The sequence below is a fragment of the Puntigrus tetrazona genome, chromosome 5 (genome assembly GCF_018831695.1).
Source record: "Puntigrus tetrazona isolate hp1 chromosome 5, ASM1883169v1, whole genome shotgun sequence".
NCBI classification, from domain to species: Eukaryota; Metazoa; Chordata; class Actinopteri; order Cypriniformes; family Cyprinidae; genus Puntigrus; species Puntigrus tetrazona.
Window position 1 is genome coordinate 14,699,933 of NC_056703.1, and position 21,204 is coordinate 14,721,136.

General features: G+C 38.4%; 3 protein-coding genes across 4 annotated transcripts in view; 1 reads left to right on the forward strand and 2 right to left on the reverse strand.

Annotated features, from left to right (window-relative positions):
• Positions 1-971: 971 nt before the first annotated feature.
• Positions 972-6,363, forward strand: bmp3 (bone morphogenetic protein 3). Its single transcript, XM_043238708.1, has 3 exons — positions 972-1,633; positions 2,822-3,720; positions 4,438-6,363. The coding sequence occupies exons 1-3, from the start codon at positions 1,366-1,368 to the stop codon at positions 4,627-4,629; spliced, it is 1,359 nt and encodes a 452-aa protein (XP_043094643.1). The 5' UTR covers positions 972-1,365; the 3' UTR covers positions 4,630-6,363.
• Positions 6,364-6,444: 81 nt separating this feature from the next.
• On the reverse strand, positions 6,445-17,398 carry prkg2 (protein kinase cGMP-dependent 2). Its single transcript, XM_043238705.1, has 19 exons — positions 17,259-17,398; positions 15,309-15,834; positions 14,315-14,481; positions 13,998-14,111; positions 13,301-13,406; positions 12,609-12,672; positions 11,437-11,514; positions 10,497-10,591; positions 10,190-10,258; positions 10,015-10,113; positions 9,611-9,764; positions 9,369-9,505; positions 9,067-9,156; positions 8,852-8,993; positions 8,609-8,772; positions 8,352-8,474; positions 8,197-8,259; positions 7,884-7,950; positions 6,445-7,390 (listed from the first exon to the last, which is right to left on the reverse strand). Exons 2-19 carry the CDS (start codon positions 15,788-15,790, stop codon positions 7,295-7,297), a joined length of 2,310 nt encoding a protein of 769 aa, XP_043094640.1. The 5' UTR covers positions 15,791-15,834; positions 17,259-17,398; the 3' UTR covers positions 6,445-7,294.
• Positions 17,399-18,591: 1,193 nt separating this feature from the next.
• rasgef1ba (RasGEF domain family, member 1Ba) overlaps positions 18,592-21,204 on the reverse strand; it is a 59,736-nt gene continuing 57,123 nt past the window's right edge. For both annotated transcript variants that reach the window (XM_043238706.1, XM_043238707.1), the window contains one exon: positions 18,592-20,099. In XM_043238706.1, the coding sequence (XP_043094641.1) occupies positions 20,075-20,099 (25 nt within the window). In that variant the 3' untranslated portion in view covers positions 18,592-20,074. The remainder of the gene's footprint in view (positions 20,100-21,204) is intronic.

The window sequence follows — 21,204 nt, forward strand, 5'->3', positions numbered from 1 at the left end:
GAGGATATTGAAGCCGTGCACTAGTGTACGGAGGGGACTCGGTGCAGCATCCGGATCAGACTCCGCTGTGCAGGATGTGTCTGCTCATCGCCATTGAGCTCAACTAAATGGGACAGAGAGCCTTTAATGCTCCCCATAAGCCATGTCATTCAGCGCGTCAGCCCAGACACACAGCTTTGCTGAGAGACGTTTCACGGATCTCTCTTTAGAGCATTACAACACAGATCCACATGACTCATACAGAGACAGCTGAGAGCGTGCATCGTGCGCGACGAAGACGTAAACGTTTGTTTTGATGCTCCAAGCGTGCCCTAAGACGATAAAGAATGTAGTTTTCACGTCGCTAGTTTGAGTTTACATATCGCGAAAAATAGTTATACTCCTCTAGTCTTTCTTTTTGTCACATATGCTTTCCTCACGCATAATTCTGTGTAAAAACAAAAAGAGAGTTATTAAACCAATCAGCTCTTTTTTGTAAATCGTAATGAATAAGAACGGTTCCCTAACCGAGTCGGTCGAAGTGGATCTTTTGAACAAGTACGATTCGCAAGTTGACAACCGAATCATTGATTCCGAGAACCTTGGATTGAGCAATGCTTTGGAAAATAGCCTACTACTACGACTGCTTCAACATGTAAACCTGAAAATGAAAAGATTCTGTAGCCTGTAGACGTTTCGAGTTGATTTTATGATATTTTTTTATCGATAGGCATTTGAAAGTCGAGTAATTAAATACGCAAAACTATTTCAAACAACTCGTGTGAATGAACTTTAGCAGTGTTTAGTGAAAATGTAAATTATGTATTTGTGAGCAGAATCAAAGGTTAAAACAATGTGAGCAAATAATGCTTGCTAGAGGGATGTTAGGGAACGCGTCGTGACGCAACAGCGCAGTGACACGGTCTGTTTAGTGAACCGGTTCTTTGAAACGAACCATTCAAAGGAACCGATTCGTGGAAATCAGTCGGACTTCCCAACACCGTCGGACTCCCATAAGCCCTTACTAGAGCAACAAGCTTTACCTTCAATGAACGCAGGGAAGAGGCGCGATTGGCTGAAGACAGCAACGCTCAGACACAAAACCGCGGGTCAAGCCTGACCATCAGGACTACAGCAGATCAAACTCACGCGGACATCCTCGCACGTTTTGCACAGGAACTGAGATCTTCGGGAACTTGCATTCGGACTATTTCGAATACAGCAAAGTGACATCTTGTTTAAATTTCCCCCTTGTTTTTCTCGCTGTCTTTGCCTTATTTTGGGGGTCCATGTGATGCTCTCCCTCTTAAGAGACAAGAGTTTGGAAACGCATTCGGCACTGATACATTACACCTAGATCACCTTCAACGGTCCCGTACCTCCAGCATGGATCGCTGTCAACGACTGTTTATCCTCCTGTTGGGATGGGGTTATCTGTGCTGTGGATACTGTGCTGTGCTTAAACCACCCTTCATGGGTTTCTCAAAAGACGTGCAATTTGGACAAAAAGTGGAGGCGCAAGATAAGCAACAAGCAAAGAAAAGCGAGCAGGACACGCTGTCAGAACACATGCAGATGCTCTACGCCAAATACACCAGCGCGGGATTCCCTCTCAAAGACGGGAACACTGTCCGCAGCTTCAAAGGGCATTTGGGTAGGTGTTCAATTCATTTCATAGTAAATGACTAATGGAGTTTTTAATACTACCTCGCCTTTTTCTCTTACTTTAGTTAGTGTCGGTGCGATTATTAATTCTGATCTCTTGAAAAACAAGTTAACCCCAAAATGAAAACCTCTTTATCATTTACTCGCCTTATAGCTTTATCAAAATCGACCTTTTCCCGTAAAACGCCAAAATGCTCGTTGGCATTACATTATTTTCGAACTGCATGTTTTTGTATATAAAAATGAATTAGGCTGTCAGTCCATAACTTCTCCTGTATAAATAAAAATAACAGCTTTAACTATCTCCGTAACAGCTTGTGTTGCAGTTGGTGCAATTACACCTGTTGATGTTGATCTACGTGAGACAGCAGTCAGAGGGGGAGACTATAAGCCTGTAGCGTTTCGTAATTCTTTTTTGACGTTAAAAAGGCTTTAATATCGGTGTTGGATGTCGATAAACGCAACGAGCCAGCTCTACATCGGAGGTGTTGCTCGTCGATTTTAGGCTAAACTGAAAGGTCTTAATGTTTTGCGAGTGGATTCAACGATACTGCTTTGTTTAAATAAAATGGTCTTTTAGTATACCGTATAAAACACATTAGTAAGTTTTCGCTCGTGCTGAGAAGTGCGCTCCTCTGCTCACTCTGGTGTTGCCAGATCTCTCATCAAAACAAGTTCAATCAAGCGGCTCTCCACACTAAAGCAACACCGTCTTTTAATTTATTATACATTCACAAACACAACCTAATTTAAATCACGGACTAAATATTTTTCTTGCGCATTTACGGATATCTAAGATGGTGAAGGATTATTACTGACGTTTATGTAGACTGCGATCTAGGTATTAGCGATTGTTCGTACAAAAAAAAAAAAAAAAAAAAAAAAAAAAATCACCCAAAAGCGCAAAACGCGAATTTCCACATTGATGAGAGACAAAAAAACAAGCCCTCAGTTTCTTGTGACTAGTGGACATTGCAGCGCAGTACTGCACTCATACCGCCCCCTAGTGTTCGGATCTTGTCTCTTGTCATAAGACTTGGTTTCTAACTCGTTTTAATTAAAACTCTGTGGTCATAAATCAGTAGCAAAGTTTGTCTTCTGAAATATGAGTTTCAGATGAAGAGTGATAGTAATGGGATGCTTTTTTTTTTTTTATTCTTTCTTGTTTTCTTATTAGGGACCGTTAATAATAAGCAGTTACAGATCTTCAACCTCACATCCCTCACTAAGTCCGAGGATGTTCTCTCAGCAACGCTGCACTACTACATCGGCGACCTGCAGAACAGCAGCCACAGATGCACGAGGCACAAGAGTTGCACTCACTATAACCTCAGAAGACAAGGTCACATTCACCTTGACGTCTGGAGCTTCAGCTTTGTGGATAACGCCACCAGAACAGTCGGCCATTTCTCCATTAACATCTCCACAATGTACAGGGACTTCATATCATGGCAGTGGAAAGACATAACCCGTGTAGTAAACCAAGCCAAGCAACACGACCAGCTTCTCATAGGCATAGACATCGACTCAAAAGGACGTCAGCCTTGGAAGAAACTCTTGTCAGACAGGTCTCCTTACATTCTGGTCTACGCGAATGACTCTGCTATCTCAGAGCCTGAGAGCGTCGTGTCCACCCTGCAGAGACACAAAAGCAGACTGGTGCCTAATCTTCATATGCTCGAAATACATAATCGCAGTTCCTCCTCACAACATCGGACCAAGCGGTCCGCCAACATCCTGCTGCCCCTACAAAACAATGAGCTTCCAGGCCCAGAGTACCCTTACGAGATACCTACATGGGATGAGACCAGCCCTTATGATCCAGTGGAGAGTAAACCAGTCAAGCGCCCTCGCAAGAAGCCTCGCAAGAATCCACGGCTCAAGAACCCTCTCCTGCAGTTTGATGAGCAGACCATTAAGAAAGCACGCAAGAAGCAGTGGAACGAGCCGAAGAACTGTGCACGCAGATATTTAAAGGTTGACTTTGCAGATATCGGCTGGAGTGAGTGGATTATCTCCCCCAAGTCTTTTGATGCGTACTACTGCTCGGGGTCCTGTCAGTTCCCCATGCCAAAGGTACGTTGTTTATTTGGGATCTCAAAGTTTTAGAAAGTTAGATGGAATGATTGAGATTATTTTTTTAAACGAAACATCTGTTTAGCTTGCTTGGGCAACTCTTATTTGTTGTGACACTGTCCAATTTAAATGTGAATAAGCATAGCGGTGGGGAAAACAACAGAGATGTGCGTGAAAGGAAGTGACCTAATGAGCACCACCTAGTGGCAGTCTAACACTTGCTATCCCTTCCTTCAGATAAGAAATGTTATCTTGTTTTTAGCAAATTAGGGATGCACAATGTATTAGTACCATATCAAATAAGATATTACAGTTTGAAATGCTTGGTGTGGACCTTTAATATTAGCCTATATGACCATTTCTTCTTCTTTTTTTCACTTAAAGTTAATAAGACTGCTAAATGTCATATTTAGCTAATCTCAGTTATCTATATGTGTGTGCGTTAGTACCTATTTAAAATTTTAAGTTAATATTTTTCTACTATTTACATTCTATTTTCTATCTTGTTTACATCTAGCTATTCGTTAATATAAATTGCATTGCTCTTCAAATGATTCTGAGCACGTGTCTTTTCCCAGATATTTTAACATGGCTGGAGTTGCATGGATCTATGATTCCTCAATGCTTTACTTCTTTTTCACCTCTCAAAAACAAACTGTGCACCCAGTAACAGCTTCTGAAAAATGTCTAACCTCTCGCACTTTTGACCTCCTCCAGTCTCTGAAACCTTCGAACCACGCCACCATTCAGAGCATAGTGCGGGCGGTGGGGGTGGTCCCGGGCATCCCGGAGCCTTGCTGTGTACCAGAGAAGATGTCTTCCCTCAGCATCCTCTTCTTTGATGAAGACAAGAACGTGGTCCTCAAGGTCTACCCCAATATGACAGTGGACTCCTGTGCCTGTCGGTAGACGCTTTGGTCTCTTTCACCAGCCTCTCTCCCTTAAACTGATTCCCAATTTTTGCACTGGAAGAAAAACTGAAGATGTTCGTTTCATAACCCTTGAAGAACTATCTCCAGCTTTAAGGATTGTGAAGAGCAAAGTGCTTTTCCAGAAGGAATTCATTACTGTTAGCAGGAGGCTATGAGCGTATAAAGAGACTGTCTGTCTGCGTCTGACCAGGAAGTTCTCATGTTTCTATAACCTCAGCAGTTAAGCATACAGGGGACAAACATTTGCTGTCATCCATCACGTTTCTGTACAGTTTGTATAATCTGTCATTATTATAGTTATATTTTTGCTACAGAGGCATTGATTGACTCTCATTGTTCATATTTTATGGCTGCTATACCGAGGTAGACTTTACTCCAGAGCCCAAATGTGCTGAATAGAGGAGTTTTGGAAAAAAGAAAAGAAAACTTTTCTTGTTATGTTGTCAAAAAAAAAAAAAAAGATTTATATTAAAACGATTACCTGCATAAGTTACATATTCAGTTTTCCACATTAAGCTTAAAACAGTGTTTAATTTCTGGGTGATTCTGTACTGAATGTCTTTAATCTTCAGAAAATATATCTATTTATTTTCTTCAAAAAAATGTGCATTGTTACGAGCTTACGTGTAATGGTGTTACGTCGCATTTTGTAAACATCATTTTGTTTAGTCTGGCTTTTTTTTTTACTTGCATTTGTAAATATGTTAAATCATGTTTCCATCTGACCTACTAATACAAGTTGAATCCTCACATTTAGCCAGTTCATAATGTATCTGCACGCATTCTGTTTCAGTTTTGTTCACGTGAAAAACTTTTCTGCTGTTCCTCTGAAAACTGCAAATAGATTACAAAATGAGCAGTGTTTCAGATGATATAAGGAAGATAATTAAGAAAATTGTACGTAGATTATATTAAGCCTTTGTCTCTTTAACATAACAACGCCTATATTAAAGTGCCTTACCACATTTAAGATTCATCATACGTAAAAAAAAAATATTCTACTAGAATATTTATAATTCACAAAGATGAGTGTAACTTTATTTTGGCAGAATATTTTTAGTCTGCCGGTTTATTTGGATAAAATGTGATAATTTGTTCCAATAGTGATATATGTATGCATTTTGTTCTGTTTTTATTTTTGAAATTAGCGTAGAACTAAAGCGATGACATATCATAAGCTGCATGTTCATAAACGGGGTGCGTTCAAGTTGGAGTTTTTTGTTGATGTAAATTCAACCTATGGACAACAGAGAAATGTACACATATATGTAAAAGTGGGCTATTATCTTAATATATAACACATACATCAAGAAACACTATGTAAAGCACTCCTTTAGCATTTGTGTAATATATTTTTGGAAGGCTTCCACCACACTGTGCGTTTTGTAAATGTTATGATGTGGGTGAAAGGATGTGCTCTGTATTATAAGCTTCGTAAGAAATTATATTTGTATATGGAAATGACCTTTAAAAGCATTTATTTATTTTCTGTATGATGCCTTCTGTATCTTAATTTCGTGAAGCACAGAGGGGCTTCTTTAAATATTCATGGAGCTTTGCTGCACAAAGGTCAGACAGGGGTGCAAAAGGAAGCAATCACATGACTCCAATGAGTGAGAATGCTTATTTTTGTAACACATCTCCCTAGTTGAAACAATCCCTTTTGGCAGAGCGTTCAAAGAAAACTCAATAAAGTTTTAAGAATTATGTAGCCACGTGTTTATCTGTCGTGTATCGAAGGACTCAGCCCTCTGGCCATCACAACTTTACTGAATATCGATTGCATTGTTATGCAATCAAAAATATGTTTAGACTGTTGCATCATGGAACATGATGTAATTGGCTTAATGGGTCAATAAGGACTGGAAAGTTACCACGCAAACATCAAACTCCATTATTTAATAGATATTCTCATTTACAAATCACTAGTGTGCACCGACGGCTGAACTTGCGATGTGCTGGGAACAAAATCGTGCAAATCTAAATTCTCGCACAAAAAAAAGTCCTATTCACGTGGATAAAATAAGCAAGCGCTGAACATTACATCAACACAAACATATTTGGCTCAGGTTCGGTGGTCACCTGAAGTTCTAGGAAAAGTCACTAAAAATACTACTTTTCACATATCTCTGCTTGGATTGCGCAAAGTGCAGGGCCAGTCGCCCGCTGAGACTTCATCAGACCTTTAAAACTTCGTCAGTGGCATTCACAGTCACAGGTGGTTATTACCTTCAAATAAGTGACATCACCATCGCTTTTAAAACAAGGAACATCTCACCTTCCTGCCAAACCACCAACCCTTCTGCACTTCTAAAGGTAAATATTACCAATGGTTCACCATCCCCTGTGTTCCCCCGGCTACATCATTCTCACAGACTCAGTCGAATACATCAATGTTTATCATCACAATGTATGAGTATATCTGAACACGGTGAAACAATTCCCTTCTTATGTCTGTCCTCCTCTGCTGCGCCTCCCACAGCACTAACAGCAGCCTCCGGTCAAGGAGTCCATTGTTACGGCACATACACTGCTTCTGTTGGCTTAATGGTCTGAGGTTCCTTGGAAGAAAGGCTGGCATGTTGGAGAAGAGTTTTGTTTAACTCACACTGTTTGAACACACGGGTGCACTGAGGGGTCAGTTAGAAATCTGTGTCCCAACCCGACATTTCATCTGGAGGGATTTCTTCCTCGGGAGGATAACGGTCAAAGAAACTGTGGTCAGTGGGTCCTTTCACCTGCAGAAAAAGAAAAATGTAGATGATATTCTGATATATTATTGTTTGAGAGTTTAAGTAGGGTTTTTTTCCAGCAAAGATAAATTATAAAACTGACTAAAGTATATAAATGCTCAAAAAAGCAGTTCTTTTTATTCATAAAAGCATCCTCTATTACAACTCTTTATTATACAATAATACTACAACAATATTTTTTTTGAGCAAATCAGTACATTAGAATGATTTCTGAAGGATCATGTGACACTAAAGACTGAAGTTTCTGAAGAAAGGCAAAATTTGGCCACCACAAGTAAACATTTTATTTGAAAATTATTTTAAACTTTCAAAATGACTGCTTTTACTGCAGCCTTGGTGAATGTGAAAAAAAAAAGAAATTGTATAAATTATTTTTAAAAAATAAAAATATACTTCAATTATTATATTCAGAATTATGTGTGTCATTTTATGACACAATCCTTTAACATAAACTCCAGATAATGTAGGTGTGTTTTACCTCTCTTTTAAGTGGTGATACTAGACTTCTGGATTTCAGACCACTCCAGCTAAATCCTGTAAACCATCTAAACACCAAAAAACAACATCATGAATCAAATCACCATTATCAAATGTATGTACTGTAGGTGAAAATGACACAGATTTAAAAATGAGGGTAAAACATTCTCAGATTGACGTGTTAGAACAATACTGTGTTTTCTAAAATGCTCTAATATTTTGTTCATGCTTTATGTACGAGATGAGTATTTCAAATAAATTTTAAGGACATTCTTTAGTCAAACAGCACCAGAATGTGACTGTTGTAATCTTACCTGTGTTTTTTAATATCAGTTATTCCATTCTTCAAATTCCCCAATCGCTCTGAAGGATTTTGTCTTCATGAAAAAAACAGCAAAATCATATTATGATTTACAGCAGTGAGAACAGGTTCCGAAAACATGTAAAAAACATAAAAAATGGTCCATACCTGCACAGCTTTCGAATAAGGTCACCGGGCCTCTTAGTGATCTTTTTAGGGAAGTCCATCTTCTCAATTCCTTTCAGAATGAATGTGTATATAATCATCTGATCTGAGCCAGTAAAGGGTGGGCTTCAGGAACAATCAGATGAAATATGTATGAATATGATATTTAGAACAAGTCATTAATATGCATATGTATTACGAAAGGTCTTCCACAACACAGGGTTTATGGCAAGGACACGAAAACTCTAGTAAACGCAAACCTTCCTGTGAGAAGTTCAAAGATCAGGATTCCAAGAGACCAGAAGTCCACACTGAGACCGTGACCTTTATTGAGAATGATCTCAGGTGCAACATACTCTGGAGTCCCACAAAACGTCCAGGTCCTCTGGCCACACTTGAGCTTCTTAGCAAAGCCAAAATCCACCTGAGAAAAGATCCTTGGAATCGATATCGCCATACTGAGTTTACTGAGTGAGGTTTGCTGACTTAGCAGTGGAGCTTACCAGCTTGACGTATCCGTCTGTGTCCAGCATCAGATTCTCAGGCTTCAGGTCTCTGTATATGATGCCATTGTTGTGGAGGTAGTCAAAAGCCTCTGTTACGCAGCCCACGCAGAACTTGGCAGTGTATTCATCAAAATTCCCTCTGTATTAAAACAGAGACAGGTTTAGCCTACGCATTAAACCACCGGACACAGACTGAATAAAATGGAGCTAACCTGTCCCTAAGAAGACTCCAGATCTCTCCACCCAAACATGCCTCCAACAGCATGTACACGAACTTGTTGTCTTTGAAAGTGCGGTACATTCTAAGTAAAAAACCTATAGATTAGATCCAAACATTCACTGCCCACTGGCTTTCTCTTTTATTTGGTTACGATCCTTCTCTCTTAATTAGATTACGTGAACACCACAGGGATTCGTAAAAGCAGCAGGGAAATTCAATTATCACATTACTTTTAAGATTGTCCTATATTTTCTAAAAGACTAAACAGCCATTACTAAAACTAGATAAGCATACTTCACAATGAAAGGGGAGTTTGTCTCAAGCAAGATCCTCCTCTCGGAGTAAATGTGTTCTTCCTGTCTGTTATCCACGATGTGCCGTTTCTTGATGCATTTCAGAGCAAACGTCACATTCTCGTTCTTCACTTTCACCTAAGAGCAAAAACGACACTGTTATTGCTTGTTTAACTCACTCACTTTATCCAAATGTTTTAAATGATGAAGAGGAAGGGTGATTGTTGTCAACAAGCTTCTAACCAGTTCAACTCTGCCAAAGCCTCCAACTCCCAGCGTGGCAATAACCTCGAGGCAGCTGAAGGGTATAGTGGATGCAAAGTTGCTCTCTCTCTCTTTCAGCTCTATCATGTCGTGTGACACTGGGGTGGTGGGAGGAGTGCAGCTTCCTGACCTCCTGAAAAGAATATAACTGAATATAATTAAGTGAGCAAATGTGTGATAATGACCACTGTTCTGCTGATAAGCTCATTTGAAATGGTCTCAGATCCAAGATTTACAGACCCAACTGGATGAATAAACAGGTTTATTGGGGATTCAAATACTTAAATCCAAGACGTAAAATGTGCATACATGGTATTAATTATATGAGTTATATTCAGTCAACTGGAGATTTGGATTTTTATTGAAAAACAGCTAGTACTTACTTGGCATTTCTTTTCTTATCGTCCCGTGTTAAATTCTCCACATAGCTCTGGAGGTACTTTTTAAGCTCATCAAAAGTCCCAACAGTCTGAGTGAAGGTTCTAACAAAAGACGGTTGTTAATGTCAGCGAGTACAAAAAATCATAATCAACTGATGATCTTGAAATGGGAACTCACTCTCGATCGATGACAAGGCATTCCACGCCATCCTCATCTGCGATTATATTCGCAGACCTGACATCATCGCTGTGGTTTGAACACATTGAGTGCATTAGACAAAAACTGAGCTAAAAATGGCTCCTAAAATGACAGTTCTGTGGATCTGATTGTAATAATATTCTGTTCAGTCAAATACACGTCGACGAGACAAAGCTGCTCTCTGTTACAGCAGTAATACTAAAAGCCCTCATGCGCCAAAAGGTTATTGAAACAGGATTAAAGTGGGGGAATGAGAATTGAGCTGGGGATTGAAGAAGGACAGCACCTGATGAGGGCCTTCTCTCCAAAATAATCCCCTTTCCCCAAGGTGTTGATGATCTGGGGCTCTTCGTGGTCCTGTGTGCTCTGTGTGACTTTAATCTGGGCAACACAGAAAGACAGAGTTTACGTTTCAAACCAGTTTAAGAGAGCAACTATATGGGTAAGATGTTTATTTTGGATTTGGATAAATGGTCCAAATCTATTTTTAATTATACAGGTTTAATGTGTGTTGAGATGATGCATTACATATATACGTAATCAACAACAAAGAAATGGAGTTAGTTCGTAGAATTCTGATTCATTCTCAATCCTGTAAAATGATCCAGAAAACCACAGTGACCTTCCCGACCTTTCTGATAGCCAGTTTTGGGTGGCTGGCACTAATGGCCCAATTCCCAACACGCTATCGGACACGGTGGCGACGGGCTGACGAGAACCATCATTTCCGGTAATTAAATTCTTTTCCCTTCAGTAAAACATCTTCTTCCCCCCCGGCCCCATTTTGAGCGACAGCGAAGCAGAAGTCAACAGGGGATCCAAGCCTGACTAGCTCATGCTAAACAGTTCCTGTTGCTTCCCAGTGGAGAGTCCTGTCTCTTAACCCCTTCAGTGTCGAATTACTGATTTATCTGAAAGCGTTCGACCTCCCACAGACCCAGATGAGCATCTGCAGTGAAGTCCATGAGGATTAGTGGAGTGGAAAATGGTGCTAGAGTGGGTTAAATCACTTTTTGTTTTTTGGCAAAGTTTCTAGGAAGGAGGAAATAAAATGGTCATACTGTAAAGGTGCATCAACCTCCATATTGAATACATTTGCATTTTATTTTAAGCAACCCCATGGAATGAGAAACAATTCAGTGTTAAGAATTATACACTAATGCAAAAAAATACACATAATAACCAAGTAGGACAAAACAAATTGATGATAATATATTGCAAATTACCTTTCCGTTGGCAATTATGTAAAAGGTGTTTCCTTCTTCTCCCTCCCGGATGATGTAGTCTCCTTTATTATAATACTCCTGATCAGGAAACACAAGACAAAACTCATTTAGCTATTGATTTTACCATCAAGCCAGTGCTGTCATATTCCCGGAGAGATCCCCCAGAGGGAGACAACAGGAAGGACGCCATGTCTGCCTATGCAGTGATATAAGTAGATATGACTCTGCTTACGTACTTGTGAAATTTACTAAAATGCGCTTTCATATTAGACGCTGATTTGTATTGTTGACATTCAGTTTACACTTCACTAACCATTAAAACAGTTCAGCTTCTTAATAATAATTAACAATAACTGGTCCAATGAACTGGCATTCCTCCAATTCAAATGTTTTCAAGTGATTATTTAACCATTCTAAAACATTGTCCGTCAGAGACATTCCGAGGCATTCTTTGAGTCTTCCTTTCTCTGGTCAGTTTTCTCATGTGATCTTCATCCCCAATTGTCTTTCTGACAGAGCGATGCTGTTTCATTAGAGAAGCTCTGCCACACTCCTCTCAAAACATTTGTCTGCTCCTAGCGTCCCGTCTGCATTCCATTCCCCACTGTTTAATGATAGAGTTCCACATTATCTGCATGTTTCAGTCCAAAACATCTGGGCCACTATTGGGTTACATTGCTTCCTTACCCCTAGAGAGGGAAATATAATCAACTCCATTGGAGTGATTGAATAACGACATTCTCCCATTCGACCCCAGGGGCCGACAATCGAGAAGAATGTCCTTGAAGTTTTTTCAGCATGGAAGAACACGAGGAGGCTTATTTGACATTGAGTTGACAAAGCCCACACTCTTTTAGAAAAACTCAGTTTGGCCCCTCGTGGTGAAATGGAACAAATCAGTCAGCAGCCTATACTGGCTGCTACAAACATCTTTAACAAATCACTCGTCCCCTCAATTGGACTGAACACTTTGCTCAGCCTTAGTCAAATAAGTATGGTAACAATATACTGCACCAGAGTGAAGAAAGATGTAATATCAACACTGTTTTGTCACTTCGGATCTAGACACTTAAAAACAAGAATTTGCTATAGATGGATATATTGGGTTTGAGAGGACTGGTTATTTTTCTTTTTTACTATTAGAATTATTAATGCTATAAAGTTTCACTTACCACCTCTAAACAGTCCACAATTTTAGTTAGTTTGTCCCCAGGTAGACTGGCAAGAAGTGAAACGCTAAAAATAAAATAAAATATGTGTTAGGACAGTTGCAAGATCATTCGATTTTCTAAATATAATGTTTTCCATATTTGTCCCTCATGCATTTAACTCAACGTTAACTCAATCTGTCATAAAATACATTGGTTTATTTATTTTTATTATTAGATTTTTTATCTATAACTGTCATATGGTTAAACTAATACAAACAATTTAAGACTTCCCCTTCGACTCGGAATGAAATGATGTTTATGAAGAACATTTGTGTTTATTTAATCTTATATAAGATTACATAAAATACTATCTCTCAATCTTTTCTTATTAGAATGTCTTCAAGAGCGCTCAAATTGAATTATTGCATTTTCCTCCTTTCATGTTTGCTATTTAAACTTATAATTAATTACATAAGCAAGGTCACAGAGGTCGCTTCAACCAGGCCATAAAAATGACCTTCATTATCAATAGCATGGCTAATGCCACCAAAATTTTTTTTTAGCTTTGTTTGATCTCCACAACGTTTCATTTAAAAAAAAAAAAAAAAAAAAAAAACTCTCTTTGATGTTTTCTGATCCAGCTAAAGCTTGGCTACACGTTATGTGGTAGGACAGCACAGTAAACAGCGGGAGGGATGAGCAGTTCAGATTACCTCCTCAGGAAGTTGCGGTATTGCTCGTGTCGAGCCTCGGCAGTCATCCGCATGATGTTGTGAAAAACTTCTCGATCGAGGGCCCATGTCTTCACATTGCTGGCAGCTGTGATCATAACAAAACAGCAGGTAAGAGAAATACAAGAAGCTTCCCCGTTCCTCTCTAAGTGGCATCCATTTAAACTTCAGTGGTTCAGTAACCAAGAAACAACAGCTGCTTCTAATAGGGCCATTAGAAAATGATTACATTTTATCGTAGAGGAAGAAAAACGAGCATCAACAGCCGCATTAAGAATTAACCACTGAAATACAAAGACCTATAATTTAACATCACTGGTAAAAAATCATGTTTCACCACACATCTGTGGGGTTTTTTTAGGGGGTGGGGTTTGGAGTGGGAATAAAAGAAATTATAAGAACAGGCATTTGACATCCGGCCACGCAAGCAAACAAACAAAATTACGGACAAAACAATAAGATTAAGCCTACAAGACAAAGCAATGTTGTTTTAGTTCTCGCTGGTGTTTATTTGATAGCCTGTGGCAACATGAGGCCAATCCATGGTCACAGCATGAAATAAACCCACAGAGCTGCCATGCAGGGACAATTTGAATTCTCGTTTAACCAATTATATAACATATTTGTCACAAACAGCTCACTGAGGGAAACAGATCGGAGCACAAAGGAAATACTTCACCTTTGACTGAGGCAGTCCTGGTGCAATTGTACAAGATGGCTAATTCACCGAATGTGGTCCAGACCGCTATCGATGTGAGCAGTTTGTTGTGCTGATAGACATCTAGTTTGCCATCTGTAAGAGAAAACAGTACTTAAACACAAATTCTTTCTGGTATTCCGAGTGAATTCGCACCACAATTCACTTTGGTTTATCCTATGAAGAGAAAAAGTTGATTTATACTGACTGGCTAATGACTAAAATTGTCTTAAAAGGTTTCCTCATTTTATCTTGATATTATTGCCTAGCCAGCGTGATTATGATGGAATAATTGGTACCTGCAAGCACAAACAGGTGGTTTCCCTGCTCTCCTTGTTTAATGACGTATTCTCCCTGATGGTACGTTCTCTCATACATGCATTCCACCATGTCTTTGACCTGTTGCACTTCAAGTCTTCTCAGATACTGGTTCTTATTCAAAGCATCCGTGAGGAGCTTCTTTACGCTGTTGGAAACACATTCGTTAAAAGATAAACAAAGAAAAATGGAATGTAGAAGAGAATACTGTTTAGCTTGTAACTGTGATAAGTGGCAATGGTGTTATTCTTAGACTGTCTTGTTACTCATATTATTTAAAACAGACTAATTGGACAGTTCACGCTATGAAACGCACCAGTTGCTTCATTTTCTGTGTTAGAATAGAGACAAGATAATGAATCTCGGCATGGTGTTTTGCAGGCAGATTACACCAACTTAAGTCTCCTGACATAATGAGCATCTACGCACATGGGCTCCCATAAGCTTAGCATATGAAAAACCCTGACTAATTACCGACATAAAAAATGGCACATCTATTTTAGCCCTTGAGGATGCTTGATACAATAATGAATATTCCTGTTTAAATATACACACATACAGTATATAGCACATACATGATAAAAGACCTTCTAAGGTAACCTGAAGCCTTAAAGTTCACAAACATAAAGCACATTTTCTCCTTATGATATTAGTCAATAGGTAATCAATTCCTAATTAACATAGATACATTTTATCCAACCGATTCATTTAAGTACAATGAATGAAACTAATTCTGCAAAAAAGTATTTTGTTGCTTGAGCAAAATATACAAAATAACCTGCAATGCTGTATCTAAAACGTTATTCAGTATAAAATAGGCATACTATAATATATCATAATGTAAAATCACAGCTATCCTCTCTTCTCCTTTTGCTTAAATATACACAACCCAACAACTACCATGACCACAACTGCCAATCACAACTAATTTATGGCCTCTGTGATCAAAAGCAGAAGATGACTCAGATCCCTCACCTTTGTTCTTTCCAGACTCGTGCGCTCTCGAAGTAGAACTTTGGTATACCGCTGGAATCATAGGTTCTAGATGAAGGTTCTGCAGACACTCCAGCTTTTGCTCCTTTTCTTCTGTTGAGAGTATCTCTGAGCAGGCCAGTGAGACACTGACTGACCTTTTCTTTAATAGGTGATGGCAGGAGACCTAGCTCTCCTTGATTCTTCAGTGCATCCTGGAGTTTGTTGAGCTGTAGACACTTGTTCCTCAAAGTGTCCGAGATTTCTGAGATGGTCTGCCTCTGCTGGGCCAGTTGCTCCTCTAAATGTTTGATCTGAAGCTCTTTGGCATTCAAGTCTTCATCTTTTTTCTTCAGTTGATTCTCCAGTTCTTCCACTCTAACTCTGAGAACCTGAGAAACCGAGCTTGATTCTCCATTGTTTTTAGATTTGGCGGAGCCACTGACCTGCTTTAGAGGGTTCAGCTTCATCGATCCATTTCCCATTTTGGCACTATTATTCGACAGTAAAAGATGACAGCTTTAATTCCCTGCGGGATGACATAAAACAACATAATGAAACTTATTATAGTTGAATAATTAATATTTTACATTTTATTTGTCTTTTGTTGCCACATTTATGACTTGTGTATGTATTTAACATTGACCTACCAGGATGATACTTTTCCTAATTTTATAAGTGATTGTAAACTAAATTATTCATTAGTCATTACAAACTCATTATTGCTTAACTTACTTATATAACTTATGCCCTATGTATTAAACAACACATCTATATCAGTGATACTTCAGTAATAGCTTCAGTAATATTTTTATTAGGTCAAGCGAATTTAGTAAAACATTTACATTTGATTTCCTTTTTTATATATATCAGTTTTGGCCTATACGTCCAGAAGGTCACAAGGTCAACCAGGGCTTGAGGATTAAATATGTGTGTGCGATTTCACACTGTGTGTTAATTTGAATATTGAACATATTGCAATTCAGCCCCTGTTTCAACACAGATTTCTTGATAAATAATATAAATAGTGCTGCAGAGTTTTCTGGGCGTGTGCTGATCTTTCGTTGTCAGATTTGACGCTGACATTTGTCCCCTACAGAACTCAACTTTGATGGTAAAGGTTAGGGGATCCTCCCAAGCCTTTCATCTACCTGTCATGTATCTCATTATGAGGGGCTTGGACAGTGGCACAAGACGCAGAATGATCCATATTTTCATAACTCAGATAAAGCGAGAGAGCGTGCGATATACCAGAGATTTGTTGGCCCCAGTGATTTAGACCTAATCAATAATTTAGAGGCACAGTAATACCGGATGGCACCAGCACCCCGTGAGTGTGCAGTATGCTCTTTCCTGGTGATGTCATTCTTTGCTGCCCTTCATTGATGGAAAAATGAAATAAGATGTTTCGTAATTTGCTCTGAGTTACAAATGCACAATGGACACTGGACACTCCCACCACAGAGAAAAATGTCTGAGCACAATCACAGTATTTACAGTAAAAGAGCTTTGAGCAGACCTCCGTACAGAAACTTTTTTAAACATAGTGTGCAACTCAGTAAGATTGTTATTTTGTTTGCATCTAATCTGGTTGTCGAAGTCACGGTATATTTGATTATCTTTATGTACTTACATACACGAGAGACTTGTGTTATTTAATTTAGACAGGATGTTTACAGCAGGAAATATAGTCACGTTAAATCACTTGCTATAAGCTAAACATACAAAAAGACATAGAATTACAAAAAAACTTCGCCTAGAAGAAAATGCATGATGTCAAAAACTGCACTGATTTAAAAAATAGTACTTGAAATGGTACTAAACTGCAGTTTATAAGCCTTTGCTGGGCGCCTAAGACCCAAAGACGTTACACCTGTTCTTCCGTTTTTGTCTTCTAACGCCACCGAGAGGCATAACGTTTCTGGATGGTTTTAAATGACATAAAACACCTACCGTTTTCGTATACAGGAACTCTTCTTCGATGGCTGAAAGACAGTGTTGTGTGTTTGAGGCAGGAGCCCCGGTCAGCGGCACCGTTCACACGCCCCACACACACACACACACACACACACACACACACACACACACACACACACACACACACACTCACGCGCGAGCGCGCTTACATACAGATACTGGCAGCATGTGTCATTTCTCCATAATAACTACACTCAGTCCCTTTAGCAGTCTTCATCACAGCAGGATATTTTATTGATCTCTCTCTCTCTCTCTCTCTCTCTCTCTCTCTCTCTCTCTCTCTCTCTCTCTCTCTCTCTTTCTAATTTTTGCCGTCACTTAATTATTCATTTATTTGTTAATATTTTTCCCTTGCTGATATGTTGTTTTAAATGTCACGTTTTAAATATTTTAATTGTGTAGTTCATTAATTGAGCTACATAGTTTTTTTTTTTAAATAAAGAAATTCTATTTAATATATAGACTACTGAAGTTTTTAAAAAAAGTGTATAAACTAATACTGAATCTGTTTAGAACAGACTAGACTCTATTCCACCTCTCAGAGAGAGAGAGAGAGCGAGAGAGAGAGAGAGAGCGAGAGAGAGAGAGAGAGAGAGAGAGAGAGAGAGAGAGAGAGAGAGAGAGAGAGAGAGAGAGAGAGAGAGAGAGAGAGAGAGAGCAACCCCAGAGTCAGTTGAATTGATTTAACTGCATTTACGTGAATCAGATCCAGTGACTTACATCAGAGTGACTAAAGCCTCTGGCAACAGAAATGACTAATATGTCATTCAAAACTGTCACTAATATGAACTGTGCGTAACATATTTTCAGCTATTATTACTGGAATTATTAAAAAATTTATTCAAGTTCATACGTGTTAGAATATAGACAAATAATACACACGTATTTCTATCACAAAGTAATATATATTTTTTTCAAAACCATCACATGTCCACTTGCAAGAACTACTGACTCTACTAATATATATATATATATATATAGCTGTCTTATAAATGTGATAGTTTGATAGTTAACCAGTAGATGGAGACAGAGGCACATTTCTCTTCTCCTTCATGATGTTTGAGTGTGGACCATCCTCCGAACAGTACAATACATCATGGCTTTACAATTATAATTTATTTACAGAATTTACAAAAAATGTGCAGACTTACTATATGAATTGATTACAGATCTTTGACTTTTCTTGCTTGTTCTAACAATTATTCCACTTATTCATAAATATTTTTAATATGAATATATAGGATATTCATAACGACCATTTCTTAACACAATTGAAACACGAAAACCCAATAAGTCTCAAACAACTTCATTTCATAGGCATTCTTTAATTGCTCTTTTTTTTCTTGTTCACTCCATACCACTATTCATGAGGTCCTATATTCTGCACGAATGTTTAAAATACATACCAATATACAGAGTGGAGAAAACATGATATTTACACAGAAAAAAAGGGTATGTATTTGCGGAAAGTTTCCAATCAGGAAAAAAAAAGAACTGAATGACATTAATTTCATGTGCCAGTACCTTCAAATATTAGTTTTTTCCTCATACAAACTTTTATAAACATTATAAAATATTAGATAGAGCGATATCTGATTACTATAAAACATGTACCTAGTACAAAATAACATAGAATATAATAAAGCCTGTAAATATCTTTCAAATATTTGAAAACAAAGCAGACAAAAACAGGACGACTACAGATATTTTTAAGGCCAATAAATAAAATCAAAGGAAAATAATACAAATATTCTTAAAATAACAGTAATAAAAATTTAATACATCATACAAATAGACTCAAATCCCAACTTCCACAGGTATGATAGGCCTTCATGTAATCGACTCCTCCCTGATAAGTACAAGTCGGTATATTTCCCACTTCACCACCAGAGGGCGCCATAACACCATTCACCTGTGCCCTGGCCAACAGCAGCCGTGAAAGCTGTCCTTCTGAAAACACCACCTTCATTGTGTAAGAAACAGCATTACAACTGTAACACTGACAAACGGACACACTTTCCATCAACAGTCAACATACATCTACAGCTAAACCTAGACAACAATTAAAAAAAAAAAAAAAAAAAAAAGGGATGGGAGAGCTTAATGCTGCAGAATTATCACAAAAGAGTTTGCACAAGAAAGGAATTGACATCTTTATTCACAGAAGCATCCAGTGCATTCGGCAACCCTCAGCGGGTTTATCACGCACACGTTAATGGTCACTCACAGAGGTTAAAGCAATGCATTACTCACATCTCATATGCATAACACAATATCAAAAAATAGTGACAACATAAATCTATACTTAAATTAATGCTTCAGGTACAATAAAAATACACAGTACTGGAACCCAGTACACATAATGCTGGTTTATAAGCTTTTTTTTTTTTTTTTTTTCCTTTTCCCCAACCTGTACCAATCAAGTTTGCCAACCAGCAGCAAACTCTTGCAGTCAATAGAGAAGAACGACAGCATAGATCGGAATTGGTTTGTAGACGAGGGACATGTCATTCTCCTTCTGCTCAAATCATGCTTTAAAGAGGGAGAAAAAGGAGTACAAAAGTCTGCACAAAGAGATGAAAAAGCCTGAAATATCCAGTATGAAAAAGAGAAAGAGATGGGCCTTGTATAAAGATGCTGCTCTTTCCAACATAAAAATGCACCGTTCAGCAAAATATGGATTGTCATCTCCCTTGAAAAAACAGGGATACTTCTCACTTTTTGAGGGGGCAAAAGGGGACACACAGCTTGCTTGTCAGAAGGTTCACTTGATTTTGAGCTCCTCGCAGGATTTATGTCCTGTTCAGCAACGAGGTCCTGCGGAAATAAAGAAAAAGAGTCGTTTAATGATTAGAAGGGTCGAATACATTTTTTCAAAACGATCCGTCTTAAAAATGGAGAAGCAAAAATACAGAGTGTTCGATGTTTTGTATTCGAGTTGTACTTTAAGATCAAAAAAATGTGGACACGTTGTATGGTGTCTGCCCTGTGTGCTGATCCGAGTCCAGTGTCCCACACCTGATAAATCCAGCATAAACTGGTTTCAGACTAGCAATAAAAGGAAACTTTGCCCTATGGATATTATTCCGGATTGCCTTTTCCTGGAAGCTCTCTGTCCTGTTTCCAGGAGGGCTACTATCCTCATGCGAGTCGAATGGGGTGGAGCACGAACTGCTGATACAGACAGAATCTGGTGCTGTGACAGATCCTGTCGCAGTAGAGGGAAAAGAAAAAAAAAAGAAAAAGAAAAAAAGAAGCCCACCGTTTGCCTCCGCAATCTCACCCCCACCCTCTCCCCACCCCTTCTGAGCTGTAAAGCTATCAGGAAAAACGTGACTAAGCAGGAGCCAAGGGGTCTCATCCTTTCCAAGCACATATGTGTGTGTATCTATCACTGCGTGATCTTTGGCAAGCATTGATGGAAGATGTTTGTCGGTTGTTTATTTATATTTTAAATAATCGATTGGAATGAACGAGAGCAGAAAGAAAAAAGATAACGCATTTAGAATGTGTTATAAGTATCAGAGTACTGTAAAACATGAAGCCTACACAATATAACTCTCAAAATACAATTTCAGTCATTTAGATTGCGTGTAGTGTTCTGTACTGTACACAAACAGTCTAAAAAATATATAATTTTTTTATGTTATTCAAATAATGTGCTTATTTCAAGATTTGTACAGTTACTGACTAATGCATTTGTATTAATAACTTATTAGTGAATTCAAATTCTGCTTGGATTGGGCAGTGTTTCACTGAAAAGAACATTTAAAAGCAGGATCATAATATGGACTGTGAGGATATTGTACTCTAAAGTAGTAATATCTAACTAGAAGAACAGCGTTATTAAAAGAAGGTGCATTCATTATTTTATGAATTATTAAGGATTATTTTGGATGCCTGAAGAACACATTTAAATTCT